At 39.0% G+C, this 20064-nt stretch overlaps 1 protein-coding gene across 6 annotated transcripts; it reads right to left on the reverse strand.

Annotated features, from left to right (window-relative positions):
* Positions 1–286: 286 nt before the first annotated feature.
* TRIM59 (tripartite motif containing 59) lies at positions 287–19541 on the reverse strand. Of its 6 annotated transcripts, none has more exons than XR_006782256.2 (4): positions 14791–14947; positions 13779–13856; positions 1200–3438; positions 287–705 (listed from the first exon to the last, which is right to left on the reverse strand). XR_006782256.2 is itself a non-coding variant. In XM_045811530.2 (4 exons), the coding sequence occupies exon 4, from the start codon at positions 3433–3435 to the stop codon at positions 2224–2226; it is 1212 nt and encodes a 403-aa protein (XP_045667486.1). In that variant the 5' UTR covers positions 3436–3438; positions 13779–13856; positions 15791–15974; positions 19011–19541; the 3' UTR covers positions 287–2223. The 6 variants fall into 6 exon arrangements, 5 of the variants coding, with proteins under 5 accessions (XP_045667486.1, XP_045667494.1, XP_045667508.1 ...); XM_045811530.2 differs by lacking the exon at positions 14791–14947 and adding exons at positions 15791–15974; positions 19011–19541 and having other exon boundaries at positions 287–3438; XM_045811538.2 differs by having other exon boundaries at positions 287–3438; positions 13783–13856; positions 14791–14949.
* Positions 19542–20064: the final 523 nt, after the last annotated feature.

Here is a 20064-nt window from a genome sequence, read left to right on the forward strand (position 1 = left end):
CATAATACAGTTGTTAAAATATGTAAATACCTTAGCACGGACTTAAAGCAAGATCTGAAACTCAAGTATGATCATTTGTTTTAAATTAAGATATAAGGGAAAAGTAAAACTACAATCACGTGCTTTTTCATTGGTGAAAGTAGTGATAAATGGAACTTAATACTCTAGTACTAAGCTCTACAACATGTCTTTAAAGAGTTAAGATAGATAATTCCCATTACCCATATGAAAATTCCAAAGCTACCACTCCTAAGTTTGAGCGCCTTATTAAGCCCCTCAATGCAAGTAAAATAGCAAAATAAGTTTATTAAAATATAGATTTTGTTATACATAAAACTTAGAAATATTTCAAGATTATATACTTTAAGTTTTACAATTTCATTCTGGTAAGAATTACAAAACAGAACAGCATGTATTAAGAATCGGTTGTTTGTATTCTTGACTATAATTCATGCACACCACACACCACATAAAATTCATAGTTTTGTCTAAGAACTGGCAACAACTTAAGAAATGGTAACATCAAACTTAAAATGTGTTAATAGGTATATGTTCCAATTTTTAGCTATAAATGAATCTTAGACATAAATTAGTCCTAATTGAATTAAAATCTTGGCTTAAGTTTCAGTAGCATGACAGCAGGAACTCTGAAAATACATTGTCTCCTATATGCTGGCTGTATGACTTTGGGTTGTATTTCCTCACCTACAAAAAGAAGTTAATACCTACTTCAGAAACGTGTGCATTAAGTGCTTGACACAAATAGCTAACAAATTTCAGTGCTTACTAATATATATTCAAAAAGTATGTGGCATTTTTGTATTGTGACTAATCAACTTCAGTCAAGTTAATATGCTGTATTTATATTTCAATACCTTAATATTTAGCTTCCCCCACCACCTCTATTAATACCCTCCAAATCTTTGCCCACACGATTGTGATAGATATATATTCTGATTCTGGTCATATATTTGACTTAATACAACCAGCCATCTTTGTGTTAAGACATTCTCAGCAGATAAGACATTAGGAGCATTTCAGAACTACAGCCATATTAATTCATTATAATTTATATGTAGTACAGGACCAGAAGCATTCCCTAAAATGACCTGGAAGTCTCTGAACTAGATAGGACTTCTAGGGAATGGATCAAAGAGCAACAGCCAATTTGGTCTGAAAAACAATGACCTTTTACTTACGTTTCCATGGACAAAAGGGCCAAAAGTCCTACCACAAGCACCACAATTCCAGTCCCTGTTAATAAGAACTAACAAAGGGATTTGACTTAATAGCGTATACAGGCTCCCATTTAAGCAAAATTCACTAAAGTTGAATTATCAGTACTTTGATAATAGCTTAAGCAAATGGCAGAAAAGACCATTTTTAAGACAAATAGAGTAAACATGATGCCACCTAAATCTAATGATGGAATATATCAACAATATATACTCTGCTAGTAACGTGTTGAGTTTAAGAACTGATTTGGCAAGACTAAAGCACTAACCAAAAAGTCCAATTCACACAGTAAGACAGAGTAAGACCATTATTTGAAAAGGTCACTGTTTGTTCCCTAACAATATATTATTCCCAAAAGTAATAGCTTTGTTAGGAATGAATGTTGATAAACATTGTAGGGCTCTTAAATCTATCTTAAAATACATTAATGTATCAGGTATGTTTGATCAAAAATATCCTTAATGTAAGCATCCCCTTATCACTTTTAGACTTTGCTACTTGAATTTAAAAGCTCTACTCACCATCCTTATTTGGCCACTCAAAGGCTTCAAGCCACATCAAAATAAATGCCTATACACTTTAAGGATCTTGCCATCTTTTAACCTAAAAACTGTGTATACATAAAGAACTGCAACACTAACCTCTGCGGTAATTGAATGCTAAGACAAAAAAAAAAAGTGCTAAAAGACAATATTGGTACAGGAATGTTTCAGTGTCACAGCAATAAAGTCAACCTCAAGCAAATAAAACAGAATAATGTATTAAATCAAGTGAACAAGATATTCATTTTTAGACACCTTATGTATCATTTCTCACTGTGACACATTTCCATCATCTAAGAAAAATGGTTTAACATTTCTATATATTTGTTGTAACTCTGATAGTTTAGTTTGCTATTTTAGTTATCCATCCTACCCTATTTCTCCCTTTAGCAATTCTTGTTAGTCTGCTGTACAGAATAAGCCTAAACAATTCAGATTTGAATTTTCAACGAGAAACTATTTTCCACATGAATTCCTTCAGTAAATATAAAGTGTGACATAGCATATTCTTTAAATCATATAGATTGTTAGACAAACTTTGGTAAACAGATAGCGAGACTTCAGAAAAACATATTGCAGTGATTTCATTTAAAAAGGTTATTATGTGCTGGTTAAAAAAGAGGATCGACATCAGTATCACTGAAATTAAAGTAACTATAACAACGTTTAAAATCTTAAAAAATTCAACTTCTTTGTCATCTTTATCAGGCCAGGAACATGGCATCCTCTTTGAAGAAATTTTCATTTCAGGAATGAGAAGTTTCTTAATTTGTCCAATTTCTGTTCTGCTCCAATCTTCTTTCAATATTTGGCTTACTCGAGGATAGATTTCAACAGGCTGGACCTCAGGAAGTGGTCTTTGTTTCAAAATCTGCACATGTTGGCGGATATCGTCAACTTTTTCAAGAAATTTAAGTGGAGACTCTTCCTGTAAAGATGTTGTCAGTGTCATTAATTCAAGTTGCTGCTCTCTTATTTCTTTCATTCTTTCAATTTGTGGAGTATATTCTTGATTAATCAGATTGCTAACATCACAGAGAGCAGCTAGGAAAATTTTTTTTTTCTGTTCTAGTGTATCACTAAGCTCCTTAAAATACTGGAGAACAACCTCCTTATCACTTTGGACCATTTTTTCTGAATGAGATTTCTGTTCTTCCAGCTTTTCGATAAGACGAGTAAGATCTGTCCAGTGTGTGTCAGTTAACTGTTCAAGCAGTTTCTGAGGTGTGTCCTTTTCTTTCAGATAGGCACTCTGAAGGTCATCTATGGGGTGACCGTGGTGCTGACCTACGGTAAGGCAATGACCACAGACTAATTTTTTATCTAGGAGACAGTACACATTTAATGGTTGTCGGTAATGTTCAGGACAGGTGACAATATCTGGATGGTCTTCTTGCTGGTACTTTTCAATAATAGCCCTTAATGCAAAATTAACAGGTAAAGATTCAATACCAGTTGGAGCAATTTCAATAATACTTCTGCAATTGGGACACTTGAGTGGAATTCGTAAAGGTCTCCATATGTAAAAGTTCCCAGATGCTTGAAGAACATTTTCCAAGCAATTTCTACAAAATGTATGAGAGCACGGTAGCACACGAGGATCTTCAAAAATACTGTAACAAATGGGACATGTTAACTCGTCCTCAAAATTGTGCATTTCCTGTCAAGAGAAAAAAGTATTTTAAGCCTACATGTAACAAAGACACTTGTAAATACCATATAAAGTTTTAGGTGTTAACCTCAAAACTATTAATATACCGCACTTGTCATTTAAAAGATAATTAAGATGTTTAAGATTTTTAAATGCAGCTTTCTAAATAATACAATTCCTAATATATAGACATTTTTAAGAGCTTACTTTGGTACAAAAATCATGCTAAACAATTCTAATTTGTAGTAAATACTTCAAATTAAAGTTATTTAAGTCTGCCTCTATGCAAAAGCAAAATTCAGTGTTCTGTTGAAGTCTACTTAATGATAACCTGTGCAACTTTTACATTCTAAGTGCTAAAATCTAAACTATGGACAAGAACTGGAAGTCGTAGCCACAACAGACAAGGAAAAAAAAAAGGCATCTACATTGGTTAAAAAAAAAAAAAAGTAAAACCGTCACTATTTGCAGATGACAGGATACTTTATACCTCAAGACCACCAAAAAACTTAGGATAAATTAAGATTCAATAAAGTTGCAGCATACAAAATTAATCTGTTGCGTTTCTACACACTTAACAGTTAGCAGGAAGAAATTAACAGCCACATTTATCAGAATAAAAACCTAGGAATAAATCAAGAAGGTGAAAGACCTGTACTCTGAAAACTATTCAACACTAATGAAAAAACTGAAGACAACATAAACAGGGCAAAAAATATGCCATACTCTGGACTGGAAGAACATTGTCAAAATGTCTGTACTACCTAAAGCAATCTACAGATTCAAGGTACTCTCTATCAAAATACCAAGAGTACTTTTCGTAGAACTAGAATAAGCCTAAAATTTGTATGGAACCACAAAAGACCCTGAACAGCCAAAGCAATCTTGATAAAGAACAACAAAGTGGGAAGAACACAATTCCAGATTTCAAACTATACTACAAAACTGGAGTAGTCAAAACACTACGGTACTGGTACAAAAACAGACAAAGATCAATGAACAGGATAGCCCAGAAATAAACTCACACTTACATGGGCAATCTCTGACAAAGGAGAGAAGAATATACAATGAGGAAAAGATAATCACTTTAATGATGCTGGGAAAACTGAACAGCTCTATGCTAAAGACTGAAACTGGACCACTTTCTTTACACCATATACAAAAATAAACTCAAAGTGGATTAAAGACCAAAATGTAAAACCTGAAAACTCCATAAAGAAAACATAAAAAATAATCTCTGGGACATGGGCTTTGGCAACATTTTTCTAGCTATGTCTCCTCAAGCAAGGGAAACAAGCAAAAATAAATTGGAACTGCTCCAAAATTAAAAGTTTCTGCCCAGGGGCGCCTGGGTAGCGCAGTCGTTAAGCATCTGCCTTCGGCCCCAGGGCGTGATCCCGGCGTTCTGGGATCGAGCCCAACCCACATCAGGCTCCTCTGCTGGGAGCCTGCTTCTTCCTCTCCCACTCCCCCTGCTTGTGTTCCCTCTCTCGCTGGCTGTCTCTCTCTGTCAAATAAATAAATAAAATCTTAAAAAAAAAAAAGTTTCTGCCCCAGCAAATGAAAAAGCAATGGGAGTTTATTTGCAAATGATACCTGATAAGGGGTTAATATCCAAAATACATAAGGAACTTGTACAACCCAACACCAAAAACAATCCAATTAAAAAATGGGCAGAGGACCTAAATAAACAGTTTTCCAAGGACATACAGATGACCAACAGACACGACACAACGCTCAACATCACTGACCATCAGGGAAATGCACATCAAAACCACGAGACGCCACCTTAGGTTTGTCAGAATGGCTAGCGTCAGACAAGAAAAGTTAAGTGCTGGCGAGGATGTGGAAAAAAGGGAATTCTGCACTGCTGGTGAAGTGTAAATTGGTGCCATCACTGGAAAACAGTATGGAGGTTCCTCAAAAAACTAAACATAGAAATACCATACAACCCAGTAATTCCACTACAAGATATTTATCCAATGAAAATAATACTAATTCCAAAAGATATATGCACCCCATGTTCACTGCAGCATTATTTGCAATAGCCAAGATAGAAAGGTAATACAAGTGTCCATCAAAACTGAACGGATGAGATCTGGTGTATATGAATATATATGTGTTTATATGTTTATATATGATAAATATATAGACTCAATGGAATAATAATCAGCCATAGAAAAATGAGACCTTGTCACCTGCAATAACATGGATGCATCTGGAGGTAGTATTATGCTAAGCAAAGTAAGAGAAAGACTAATACCATATGATTTCACTTATATGTGGAATCTCAACAAATGAGCAGGGGCACCTGGGTGGCTCAGTTAGTTGAGTGTCCCACTCTTGCTTTCAGCGCAGGTCATGATCTCAGGGTCATGGGATCGAGCCCCACATTGGGCTCCTTGCTCAGCACAGAGTCTGCTTAAGATTCTCTCTCCCGGGGCGCCTGGGTGGCACAGCGGTTAAGCGTCTGCCTTCGGCTCAGGGCGTGATCCCGGCGTTATGGGATCGAGCCCCACATCAGGCTCTTCTGCTGTGAGCCTGCTTCTTCCTCTCCCACTCCCCCTGCTTGTGTTCCCTCTCTCGCTGGCTGTCTCTATCTCTGTCAAATAAATAAAAAAATCTTGAAAAAAAAAAAAAAAAAGATTCTCTCTCCCCCTCTTCCTCTGCCCTTCCCCCGGCTCGTGCTCTCTCTCATTCTAAAATAAATCTTTAAAAAAAATAAATGAGCAAACAAAAACACCGAAACAGACCCATAAATACAGAGAACAAAAGTGGCTGTGGGGGAGGGGGTGTGTGGGGATGGTGAAATGGGTGAAGGGGATAGGAAGGTTCAGGCTTCCAGGTATGGCATAAGTCATGAAGATGAAAGGTCCAACACTGAGAATACAGTCAGTGGTATTTAATAGCTCTGTAGAGTGCCATGGTAGCTACACTTGTGTGAGCATAACAATGCATACAGAGTTGTTGGAACTATGGTACACACGAAACTACTGTGTCATTTAAACTTAAAAATAAGTCAGGATTTTTAAGATTTTATTTATTTATTTGCCAGAGAGAGAGAGAGACAGCACACACACAAGCAGGGGGAGTGGCAGGCAGAGGCAGAAGTGGGCTCCCCATATAGCAAGGAGCCCAATGTGGGACTCGATCCCAGGACCCTGAGATCGTGACCTGAGCCAAAGGCAGATGCTTAACCGACTGAGCCACCCATGTGTCCCATGGATTTTTTTTAATTATGCAAAAATAGAGAAGATTAGACATTCCTACTAAATAACAAATTGGGATTAGCAAAATTATATTCTTTTTTTTTTTAAGGATTTTATTTATTTATTGGACAGAGACAGAGACAGCCAGTGAGAGAGGGAACACAAGCAGGGGGAGTGGGAGAGGAAGAAGCAGGCTCCCAGTGGAGGAGCCTGATGTGGGGCTTGATCCCATAACGCCGGGATCACGCCCTGAGCCGAAGGCATACGCTTAACCGCTGTGCCACCCAGGCGCCCCAGCAAAATTATATTCTTTAATTCAAAAGAATTCATATTCCCCGTTGGCTCAACCATAGTTTCTAAAGCAAAGTATTAAATTTCTCTATTAACAGTTACTATAAATTTCTTAGCTTCTTCGATTGAAATACTAGTAAGCTTGAAGTCCAGAATCAGCATAGTTTAATATTCCAAAGTAATAATTTTACTTTGCAGATTTGGAAGGGAAAAACATTTTTTAATTAGTCCTTCCAATAAAAATCAGTTTTATTTTTATTTTTTAAGATTTTATTTATTTATGTGACAGAGAGACAGCCAGCAAGAGAGGGAACACAGCAGGGGGAGTGGGAGAGGAAGAAGCAGGCTCCTAGCAGAGGAGCCTGATGTGGGGCTCGATCCCAGAACGTCAGGATCACGCCCCGAGCCGAAGGCAGACGCTTAACGACTTGCCACCCAGGCGTTCCACAGTTTTTTGTTTTTTAAATAGCAAAATCTCTATTTTGTTTAGAAAAAGCTATAACAGGAGAGTCTATCAAAAAATACTCCCTTCAGGGGCGCCTGGGTGGCACAGCGGTTAAGCGTCTGCCTTCGGCTCAGGGCGTGATCCCGGCGTTATGGGATCGAGTCCCACATCAGGCTCCTCCGCTATGAGCCTGCTTCTTCCTCTCCCACTCCCCCTGCTTGTGTTCCCTCTCTCGCTGGCTGTCTCTATCTCTGTCAAATAAATAAATAAAATCTTTAAAAAAAAAAAAATACTCCCTTCAGATTACAATATTCAGAACCCTAATGAGCCAAGACGTGTCACACAGATACTAAACTTGAACTGCGAGCATTCCAGGAAACTAAAGTAATTCGGCAACAGTACAGAAGATGACATTCATCGCAGATAAGTGCAACTGAATGCATGCTGGGAAGACTTTATGACTTTACCCTATACTACAAAGAGCTCTATAGTCACACAAAACCACCCATGAAAAACGAACATGTTTCTCAGAGGATTTTAGTGATGTCAGAATTCATAATGAAGGAATAAACAAAACAGCACTTTGCAGGGGAAAAAAAAAACATTTGAGCAGTGGACATATATTCAATTTAGGCTTAATATTAGAGCTATTTAAAATTAGGCTTAAAACAAAATCAAACCTTTCCCTCTAAAGTCATATTTCACAAAACGCTAGAAAACATTTTTCCCTGAGAACCCATTTAAGGGACCCCAGCTCAACTTTGTTTAGAGCGAAGATATTTATAACAATATTGAAAGAAAATGTCATCTCCTGAGTTCATATAAAATAGAAAGTAAATATGGTCTCAAAAGTTAACTTTCACAGTATATAAACATTTTTAATAAAATTTAATTAGAAGTTTATAGGTAATTTGAAGATATAGAAATAAAATCCTACTCTTGGACGACCCTCCTCTTGCTGAGCTATTAAAAACTGATTTTAGGCAATAAATTTATGACAAGTCAGAACTGGTTAGCAGAAGCAAGCCTGGTTGAAAACAACTCTCTAAGGCCAGCAACTTTCTGACTCTGGTTATTGCCTGAGAAACAGAAGATAGAGGTGGTTATCATGCTTAGAAGCTAGTTTTTCCAGAAACTAGCATGAAATTTTATGCACCAAAAGTTTTCTATATCCAGCTCAGACTTTTCTGAAGGAAAAAAAAAAAAGCAAAAAACTTTACGTATGTATATTTTCTAGGATGACTATCTTGAATTTAGCTATGTTGTTTGTACATCACAACACTAAAAACTAGAAGGCTGTGAAGCAATGCCCTCAATGTTCTCAGGAAAAAATGGCTTCCAACCCAAATTCTATACCCAGAAAAATAAATTTTGGAATAGAAAAGCAAGAATTCTCACCAGGCTAATGGTAAAATTAAATCCAGGACAACTGTGCAGCAAGCCTAGAGAACAAGTAGTCTGAGAAAGGAAGATCCAAAAGGAATGTCTTTAAGAAATGGAACTGACAATATTTCAAGCGTCTGAACAGAGAGGTGATGACAAAACTAAAGTTTGGGAAAAGTGATAGAACCATGAAATGAGAGGAAATATATGGCTCATTTATCATATTAGTCATAATATTAAATATTGATTTTACCAAAAAACAACTTCTGGACTGAATGCCTGTGTCCCCCCAAAATTCATGTTGAAATCCTAGTCGCTAATGTGATGGTATTAGGAAGTAGAGCCTTTGGGAGGTGATTAGGTCATGAGGGCAGAGCCCTCATGAATGGATTAGTGTTCTTACAGAAGACAGGATGGCTTGCTCCCTCTCTTTCTCAGCTCTCCACCACATAAGGGCAACATCATTAAGCTGGCCATCTGCAAACCAGGAAGGGAGCTCTTACCAGAACCCAACTATGATCCATCCTGATCTTGGACTCTCCAGCCTCCAGAACTGCGAGAAATCTGTTGTTTAGGCCACTTAGTCCATGTTTTTTTTTTTTGTTATGACAGCCCAAACTAAGAAAATGACAATTATACTGGCCAGATGGAATAAAGGAAGGAAACAGTGTTTAAGAACTAAATCTTAGGGGCGCCTGGCTGGTTCAGTCGGTTAAGTGTCTGCCTTCAGCTCAGGTCATGATCCCAGGGTCCTGGGATAGAGCCCCACATCGGGTTATCTGCTCAGCAGGGAGGTTGCTTCTCCCTCTCCCTCTCCCTCCTGCTCTGCCCACTTGTGCTCTTTCTCTGTCAAATAACAAAAATTTTAAAAAATAAATTTAAAAAAAGAACTAAATCTTAATCTTCCAAGAAGTCAACACATACCTAAAAGTAAAAAGTCAAGAAGTCACATCAAAAACGTATTATTTAAAAAATCTAGAAGCAGATACCAAAAGAAATTGTTAAATGAAAGTGGTTGCTTCCGGAGTGCAGGAATCAGGAGTGGGGAGAGTGAGGGCAGGGGGCTGCTATTTTTCATTATTAACATAAAATACTGCTATTTTATTTTCAACTATTAACATCTAATTAAAAATATAAAATTTTAGAGAGAGGCAATCCTACAAGCATCCAGGCAAAAAAGTAAGATATCTAAAAAAGGAAAAAACAATGGTCTCAGAATTCTCTTCTGGGAAATTGTAATTTCCAAAAATGGCCACAACAATTATCTCCCACATATGCTCCGCCGCAATGTGGCTTCAGTGGTACTCCCCCAGCAAAAGATGAAATCTCTTCCCCACAAAAAACCTGGGCAGGCCATGTGAGTGCTTTGATCAACAGGATATAAAATACGAGTGATGCTATGACCGTTCTGGGGATAGCCCTTAATTCGCCTGGCAGGTTATTGCCCCAGAGCCATGAATCACTATGTAAAACAAAGTCCAGGCTACTCTGCTGGCAGAAGAGGAAAAGTAGAGAAGCAATGAAGTACCAGACATGTGAGTGAAAAAGTCATCATGAACATGGAGCCAGCCAAGCCTTCAGATATTTGTTACATGGCGGTACATAACCAGAATATCTCCAAAGCAGCAAGGAATGCTGAAAGATCATATAGCAGTGTCCACAGGGTCTAGAAGGAAAAGCATATGACCTAAGAATTCTGTACCCAGCCAAGATGTACCCTATTCATGTGAAACAAAAATACTCTTAGGAAAATCTATAGGGTTTAAAAAAAAAATTCTATAGGGCAGAGCTGAAGCTATTTACTTTCATCACCAAACAAAAGGAATATAAAAAGGATTCATCTAAAGAAAAAGAGTTAGAAAAAAGGAAACCAACCTAGGAAAAGCAAAAAAAACATAATAAAAATAAATGAAGAAAACAGTGAATTAACAAAATTGCTAGTATTGCTAAACCCAAGAGCTGTCTCTTTAGCTATCCGGGACAGGCAGCCTCCAAGATGGCCCCCAATGACCTCCACTTCCTAATACTCATGTCCTTTTGTAATCCCTTTCCCTTGAGTGTAGACTCGACCTAGTGACTTTTTTTTTTTTTTTTGAGATTTTATTTATTTATTTGAGAGAGAGAGAGCACAAGCAGGGGGAGCAGCAGAGGAAGAGGGAGAAGGAGAAGGAGACTCCCCACTGAGCAAGGACCCCGATGCGGGGCTCGATCCCAGGACCCCGGGATCACGACCTGAGCTAAAGGCAGATGCTCCACTGACTGAGCCTCCCAGGCACCACCCTTCTAACAGAATACAGCAGAAGTGATAGGATATTACTTTCAAAGTTTTGTAATAAAAGACCATGGTTTTCATCAGGAATGATCTGGCTCTCTTCATTTCTCTTGGATCAGTCACTGAGGGAAGCAAGATGCCATGTTGTAAGCAGACCAAGGTCCACTTGATATGGCCAGGAGCTACAGCCCTCAGTCCAATAGCCCCCTAGAAACTGGAAGCCTGCCAACAACCACATAAGTGAGCTTAGAAGCAAGATATTTTGGGTCCAGTGAAATCCTGCAATGACTGCAACCTCATGAGAAACCTTGGGCTGGAGGTACTCGGCTAAGCTGCTCCTAGATTCCTGGCCCACAGAAACTGTATTTTAATATTTGTGGTTTTAAGCTGCTAAATTTTGGGATTATTTGTTACGCAGCAACTGATTAATACACTAATCCAGTCAAGAGGGGAAAGAAACAACAAATATACAAAGTTAGCACTGAAAAGAGGAAATAAAAATAGAAAAAGCCAAAATTAGAATACCTTGCATAATTCTATATGCTACTATATTTGAAGAACCACAAAAAATTAATTATTCTTTATATCCGTTCAAATACCAAAATGACCAGAGAATATAAAGCAAAATATGAAATTCACAAATTGGAAAAATGCTACTCTGGAAAAAAAAGAGGTGAGGGGGACAAGCTTCTCTGGGGGAGCTCTTTCAAATTTTTAAGAGGCAATTTCTTGTTCAACTGTTCCAGAATACAAAGATGTAGAGTTCGCAAATTGTTTTGAAAATAGTATAACATGATTTCAAAACCTAACAAAAACTAAAAATAGACTAATTTCAAAAATGGGTACCAATATAAAATACCAAACACAGTATTAGCAAAAACAAATATAGAGTACATTAAAGGAATATCATACAGTGACCAAAATGAGGTTCTTCCCAAAAATGTAAAGTTAATTTAATAATAGAAAATTACTCAGGTCAATGGAGAAAAATTATATTATTGCAACAGATGTGGAAAATGCACATAATATAAATACTAATAAGCAGTCCACAAAGACAGAAAGTGAAAAGGGGCTAGAGAGAAACGAGTTGGAGAGTTATTGTTTAGTTTTAGTTTGGGAAGATGGAAGAGGTTCTGGAGACAGATGGGTGGTGACAGTTGTGCAACAATGTGAACATACTTAATGACACTCAACTGTACACTTAATGGTTATAATGGTAAATTTTATGTATATTTTCAACACAATCAATACTTTTTAAAAATTTTTAGGTGCCTTGCCCATTATCTAGTCTTTCCTCTGCCAAATTAACTATAGAATCAATCTATATTATTTTTTACTTTTAGAAAGCAAAGAAGTAAAATAAAAGTAACCCACATAAAATGTTATTTTCCTCCAGTAAGTACTAAAAGCCCAAGTAAACATTGATAACTTATTTCAAGATTTCCTGCTACACTTTTTAAAGTCACCAAGAAATGAATATAATAAAAATCTTCAGAAATTCTGAGACTAAATCATCCACGTATAAATTATTTCCCAAAATTCTTGTGTTTAAGTGTCAAAAACAAATACACTTCTGAATTTCTAAACTTTTACTGCAATCTATCTCCAGAAAGCAGATTTCCTACACAGCCTCTACAATGTACAACTAGCATATTACAGATGGTCAGTACTAATAATAGATTATGGAGAATTAAATAATACGAAAAAAATATCACTACCCATTCTATTTCACAGTAGTGTGTAAATGATTTTTTAAGTTTTAATTCACTAATAATGTCTTTCATCTCTAAACATGAGTAGTAATAAAACATCCATTACATTTTACAACCTCTGAAGAAAATTATGTTTACCACATTATAGAGTTAAGTGACTTGCTCTAGAACTTACAGTGTGAGTCAGCTGTAAGTCTGGGAAAATTCTGATTGGGTCTCACATCTTTGTGGCCCTAACTGATCCAAAGCACAGTTTATGCAATTCAAGACTGCTTTAGAAATACTACAATTGTGCCATCTATATACATACGGCAAGCCTTTAAAAATACTTTACACATATTAATATACAAAAATAAAGAAGGATCACCATAACTCTTTCAAATTAAAAAAAAAAAAAAAATCCTATGGTCAGATAGGACTTTAACTCTGCCCATTAGCACTGTTCTTGCATTTTGACATCAATCTATTTCCCCAAACTAAAAAAGAAACTACTTATGTGATTTAACCAAGAACTGAAATGAGAAATTCAGGTTTTCATTGCTTTTTCCTCAGTACTTTTCACAGTGAGAATATATTCAGCAATATGTTTGCTGAAAGGCAACGGTAAAACTAACATTACCTAAAATCAAAATTTCACCTTGCCAGACTAAATTATGGCACCTTATTTCAAAGGCTAGCTAGTCATCAAAAAAAATAAATAAATAAAATGCAAATCAGTATGTAAATGCATAGTAAAAAGGTATCCATCTAACTTAAGTGATAAATGCAACTTGCAGGTCTGTATGTATAAAATGTGTGTTTAGATGTACACAAATTCTTGTAAAATTTCTGAAAGGGTATACAAAAGTGACTAACTTTAAGGTATAGGTCATATGAGGGAGCTGTTTTCACTTTATGCTCCTCCTAGATGGCTTGAATTTTATACACCAACATGTCTTTTTTCAGAAGATTTAAAAATCTCAACTTACACTTTAAATCATACACTCAAAAAAATACCAAGAATTTCTTTTGTATTCACTTAATCTTTCAGAGCTTACCTACTTTGCTGATCTTCTGGCTTAGTGACTGAATGTACTTTATCTTCTCCAACTTTTTCAGTTCCTTTTATTCGTATTCTAAAATTAAAATAGTTTTATCTTAATATTTTAGATTTACATTCTCAAAGAATAGATTAAATATGACATCACAGGAATGGTTATTTCACTCTTTGACGTTTACCTCCCCCATGCCTCATTGTGTTTTTATAAACATCGTGACAAATATCAACAGTTGTTGGTGCAGGAGAGGTATCACTTGTACACTGAAAATCCCAACAATCCCGTGACCGAATAAATTGTCACAAAGGACCTCTTTTTGTAGCGTCAAGTATCTTACGAGCACTTGAAAATGTTAGCCAACAATGGTGATGACGGAGCAAACATTCATGCGCATTTTAGACTTCTTAAAGTTAACTTGAAGAAGCATCCATGGAAGTGAAACATTTTGCCAGCCTAAAATTATAAATACTGATTTAGCTTATTCCCATCAATACGTCTGTCAGTTCTGCCACTGAAATGTTGTGGCGCCCTGGGTCAGTTTTTCCTAATGCCTCTCAGAACGGAGGTTTCACACCTGTAAAATGGGCGTAATTACACCCACTAAGTCTCATGAGAACCTCTCACAAAGAAGGGCCTCGCCATAACCATACCCTTCCCTTTCTCGAAGGTTTAGGACAAATCTTCCCGAGTTTCCCTCCTAATGCACTTCCACCGCCCCGGCGCCCCCCGCCCGAAACCACGCGAGGCAGCCCAGGGGTGTGGAGTCCCGCTCTCCTCACCCTCACCACCACACGGCCCGCTCCCGCGCAGAAATTCAGCTCCATACCGGACGGAAGAAAACGAGGTTCCGCAACCCCTCTGGGGCGAGAGAATAAATGCAAGACCCATGCCCACCCTCGCCATCATCAAGCTCTCCGCCAAACACATCCGGTATACCAGCTTGTGCTTACAGGCAAACAAGAGGGACCCAGAGACGCCTTCTCGGACCCAAAGAGACGCTCCTTGGACTCACCGCGGGGAGTTGGAGACCAACCTACTCCACAAGCCAGAACAGCTTTATGGCCTCCAGACCCAGCGTCCCCGAGATGCTTGGCGTCCCCGCCCTCCTCCGCCCTGAGGGATTTCAGGTGCCCAGACGGGGCGGGGCCTCGCGGAGCCTCAGGACGCAGGCGCGGTCTCCTGGCAACATTCAACTGCGTAGCGTCCGCCAATGGGAAAGAGCGCGGGGCAGCCGTTCAAAAGTAAACGGCCGGCCGCGCCTGCGGAGGCGGGGGCGGAATTGCGAGGGCTTGGCTCGAAGCCCTGGGCCAGCTTCCCGCACCTGCGCACTAGGCGCCCGCCGCCTCTCGGAAGCTCCCGAGGCACGCAGCAGGAGGCGCTTCAGTGTGTGCGGGTGCTTCTGGAAGCTGCGGAGTTAGGCTGGCCCACCTCGTAGGACGTCGTCCACAGCCCTGGGAGAGGTGGAGCCTGGTTCTTAGAACTGTTTTTTACTTGGAGCCAATCCGGCACGTCCTCATTGTAGACTTTAAAGAGCAGCGTCTCCCATTGTTACCTCACAGTTTCCCTCCAGTGGGAAACCTCCAGCGACCTCGAGGGCACACGCAACCCAGCGGGCAAGCTCCCTCCTCCCTGGCTCCGAGTTTCCTCTTGTTCACGAAATCTGGATACCGGGACCTACCGGAGTCCTTGGCTGAGTGTAGGGGAGGGGGCTTCTGATTGGTTACAGTTTTCTTAAAGAGAACTTACTCTGTGACAGCTGGTGGGAGCTTAGGACTCCTTTAGGGACCATCTGCCTCATCTCTCTCCTCCTTTTCCCAACCTCATGAAATTAACGCCTGGAAATGACCACTGTTGCTCAGAATTCCTGATTTCTGATTCAACCTCTTCCCCCATTTCACCTTCTTAAACCCCGAGAATCCGAAAACATGCAGTTCACTAGTCCTTTTCCCTTTTTTCTTGAGAAATTTATCCAGCTGTATCTCAAGACTCTTAGTACAGTTTCCATCTCTTACCTATACCGAAAAGCCATTTAACGCTGTGCTGAATAAAACTGAGCCTGGGGGCGCCTGGGTGTCTCAGTCCTTATTCTGCTGAGGTCCTGATGCTGGGGTCCTGGGATGGAGCACCGCTTGGGGCTCCCTGCTCAGCCAGAAGCCTGCTTCTCGCCCTTCCACTCCCCTTGCTTGAGCACTCTCTCTGTCAAATAAATAAATAAAATCGTTAAAAAAAAAAAAAAAAAACCTGAGCCTTGGTATACTGTGTATTGCCAGTACCTTCAGGTATTAGGCTCTTATGCAGTAAATTATAGAAATATATTAAACATGATTTTTTAAAAAGGTAATATCAGTGAATCCTCAATTTAAGATGTCTTCGCGAATTCAGTTACTGAAAAGTTTGCTTATGATGATGGATTCTGGCAATATCCCAAGATTCCTACTGCTGCATGATGGTATAAATCCATTTCAGCTTTATTATGCATATACATTTTCTATTTAAATATTGGAGTCATCCTGATAGGTTTTTAATTTCCAGGCAAAATAATATGGATATCTTTCCATAGCAATAAATGCACTATACCTATATAAAAATTATTCTCTTTAGGAGTGCCTGGGTGGCTCAGTTGTTAAGCGTCTGTCTTTGGCTCAGGGCGTGATCCCAGGATCCTGGGACCAAGCCCCATGTCGGGCTCCTCCCCCGGGAGCCTGCTTCTTCCTCTCCCACTCCCCCTGCCTGGGCTAAAGGTGAACATTTTTCTCCTACTATTCCTCATCATTTCCCCCCTGACCAATTTTTGGTCCTTAAATCTTTAAAGTTGTTGAAGGGTGAAGGGCTCATCTTCTGTAACTTCTTCAGGCTGACTGGGGTCATAGAGATATCCCTGTCTATGGACTGAAAATGGTCACTATCTGTTCCTATAAATAACAACTACAGAGGCCATTGCTATAGAGTCCAGCGTGAGCATCAGGATAAATTTGTTTCGATTTGTAAGTCAGGAACTGCTTGCATGTATCTGGACAATAGGAGAGAACAAAGTGAAAAAGACAATATAGTAGTAGAAATGTTATAAAGAAAAGAAGAAGAGCAATGAGAAGACCCTTTAGCATGGACCACAGTTCACTTCCTGACCAGGAATGTCACCAGTCATTAAGTGGCAATGTAGGGTATTAAAAGCACCGATTTGATTATTCATATCAGTAAGCAATCCTGTTATATTTTTGTTATAATTTGGAATATAGACACAACATTCCACTGTAGTAAGGGCACATGTTCCTCCTTGTGCGGCTGCTAAGACATCTAATGCCATTCTGTTTTATAGAATTGCTTACACATTTGAGTTACTTTAGTGTTTAATAATGTAATGCTGTCTTGAGAGTCATTTAAGGCCTTAATTGTGTATTTATCAATGGCCTCCCTGTGCCATATGACATCTTCTAAATCTACTGATGGAAGAAAAATAGACATCAGATGCTCATACCAATGGAACACGGATCTTGTCCATCATTGTGTTAGATACAGAAGATTAGCTGGGATTGTGATAGTCCTAGTAATAAGGCCATGCATCCAGCTGTAACCTACAGTGTATCTTCTAGCCCAGCCTGGTGGAAGCCATGGGCACGAATTCAGCCCACATAACCGTTGTGTTCCATTAGGCGCAAGCCATCTGATGCCTGGTCGCCTTGTCCAGTCAGTAGCAAACCAATCATTTGCCTGTGAAATCGTGGTATGTTTACAGGGTTCTTGGGAGGAGCCACTCCATTTGGCGAGTACTACTGGGCTATGAATCAAGAGTATGGCTTTTCAGGGCACCTGGGTGGCCCAGTCAGTTTAGTGTCTGCCTTTAGCTCAGGTCATGATCTCGGGGTCCTGGGATTAAGCCCCGCATTGGGCTCTCCTCAGCGGGGAGTCTGCTTCTCCCCCTGCCCCTCACCCTGCTCATGCTTTCTCTCTCTCTCTAATAAATAAATAAAATCTTAAAAATAAAAAAAAAGAGAGAGTATGGTTTTTCTGTTCCCATCATAAAAGGGCCTTTTGGCTTAGTTGTCCTATTGTAGGAGTAAGCTACATATGCCCATCACATATTTGATATAATCCTTCCTGGGTATATCAGTTGGAAGGACTATGTAGTGGGGAAATTTGTTGTCATGAGCCTATCTGTGGGTTGGTATATTCTGTTAAAATGTTGATAGTTTGAGGATAAGAGAGCGGTGCCTACAGAGAGTCCCATGTAATATTTACCAAAGCCAATAAGAAACATTCTTTCTAGTAATAGAAATATCGCTATATGTGCTGGTATGGGGGTGACTTCGTGTTGGGTTTGGTTAAAGGCAGCCACTATATGCTTTGCCGAAGGCTCTACTTATAATTTTACATTAACAGAGGTGGTTCCCAGGATGAAAGTGGCTAAGGGATAAAATCATTAAGAAGCGTTCCTTGCCTGACGTCTAGCCTTAACAATATCCTAATTAGGAGGAATTGCTGGCAAGTGGGAGATGACTTGTCCCAAGAGATAAGGGCATCCCCAAGTACATTCTCCAGTCCAATTATAAGGAAGGTGGGGGCCATCCATTATCTCCACAAGTTCATAGTTAACCCCACGGAGTGGGGTATGCTCTGACTTTTAAGGAACAATTTTGTTATCCCAGCCACATAGAATTGATCAAGGTGACAGCTGGTTACATAATTGTTGGGGAGTCCATCCCAGTGTCCAACTGTTTAAATAATCCGATGCCCATGGGTCCCTTCTATTATCCCCATAGAGTAATAAGGAGAAAGATTGTCTACATATGAGCTATCATGGCAATCCGTCTGAGGTTTACCTCAAGTTGTCTAGCTTAGGCAAACAACAAACATTTAAAGACAATTAAAACTAGAATCTAACATCTAAGGATGCATTATCGAAGCATAATTTTTCTCTCTAAATTCACCCTTAATTCCAGAGACAGCCAAATCAAGACTAATTCATTTATAAAAAGAAGTCCAATTTTAATAAACTTGGCTTGTTTACATAAGCTCAGCAAAAGTAGTGATTGATCATATAGATCCTTTAAAATCTGCTTTGCTGGGACTTTTTATAAGGAATCTCTAGATTGAACTTTAATAGCCTCTTAAGGCCAGAGCAAAGCCAAATATTTGCCTGCAGTACCTATAGGCTTGGGTGTATTCCTCTTCTTGAGGTCCCCAAAATATCCTGAGGGTTCTTGCACCTGCCAGGAAGTAACATTCTTTACTCACCTGGTGAGGCTGCTGGGAACTCTGTAAGCAGCACAACAGGCTGACCCTCTCAAGGGGTTTTACTGGCTCCAACAAGTCAGCCTGAATTCCTTAGAACTGTCCGTCATATCTCAGTCTGTGCATGTCTCTCTCAAATGTGACATTCCTGTCAAAGCTCTGGTATTATAACCAGTGTTTCCAGTGGTGTCCTATTACAAGAAGAACAGATGCTCATTGAACTTGTGCAAATAATCAGAATCGCCGTGGAAGAAAGAATATTCATTGAGAGTTTCTGACTTCTAAAAGGTTCAGCTAGGGAGAAAAGTTAAATCTTCAATTTGTTCACAACAGGATATGTTATCAACTTCCTCAATTCATTCAGTCCTATGTTATTAGTTTTTGTTCAGTTTGAATGCAGCTTTCCCATTAGTTCTGAAAATTCTTACCCAGCTCAGTTTTATGATTTTAAAGATATCAAAAACCTGTATTTGTCAAAAGTCCTTTTTATGAATCTCCTTGAAGATGAAACACATTTTGCAAGAGCATCAGAACAGTAACTATAAATGACCAAAAAAACACAAGACTCAGAACTGGATATGGTTACAGATACGATACAGGGTTCATTACTATGTAGCTAACAAGAAATCAGTTATTTCTGTGACACACAACTTTCAATCATTTAAGTAACGACCTTAGATCAGCACATATTAAAACTTCAGGCATTTCATGTATTTTCTAGAAGAGTTACAGCCTTTAGCCATCCAAGACAACCTAAGGCTTATCATTATTGGTTTGATAGGGCTTTCCCAGTAACTTAACATACCAAATAAACAAGCCTAATTAGTCAAAAAGATTTCATTTACAATTCTGAACTGAAGGGGCGCCTGAGTGGCACAGTCGTTAGGCGTCTGCCTTCGGCTCAGGGCGTGATCCCAGCGTTCTGGGATCAAGCCCTGCATCGGGCTCCCTGATCTGCTGGGAGCCTGCTTCTTCCTCTCCTGCTTCCCCTGCTTGTGTTTCCTCTCTCGCTGGCTGTCTCTCTGTCAAATAAATAAATAAAATCTAAAAAAAACAA

The sequence above is a fragment of the Ursus americanus genome, chromosome 20 (assembly GCF_024610735.1).
Source record: "Ursus americanus isolate L20-20 chromosome 20, mUrsAme1.1.p, whole genome shotgun sequence".
In the NCBI taxonomy this organism is placed as follows: Eukaryota; Metazoa; Chordata; class Mammalia; order Carnivora; family Ursidae; genus Ursus; species Ursus americanus.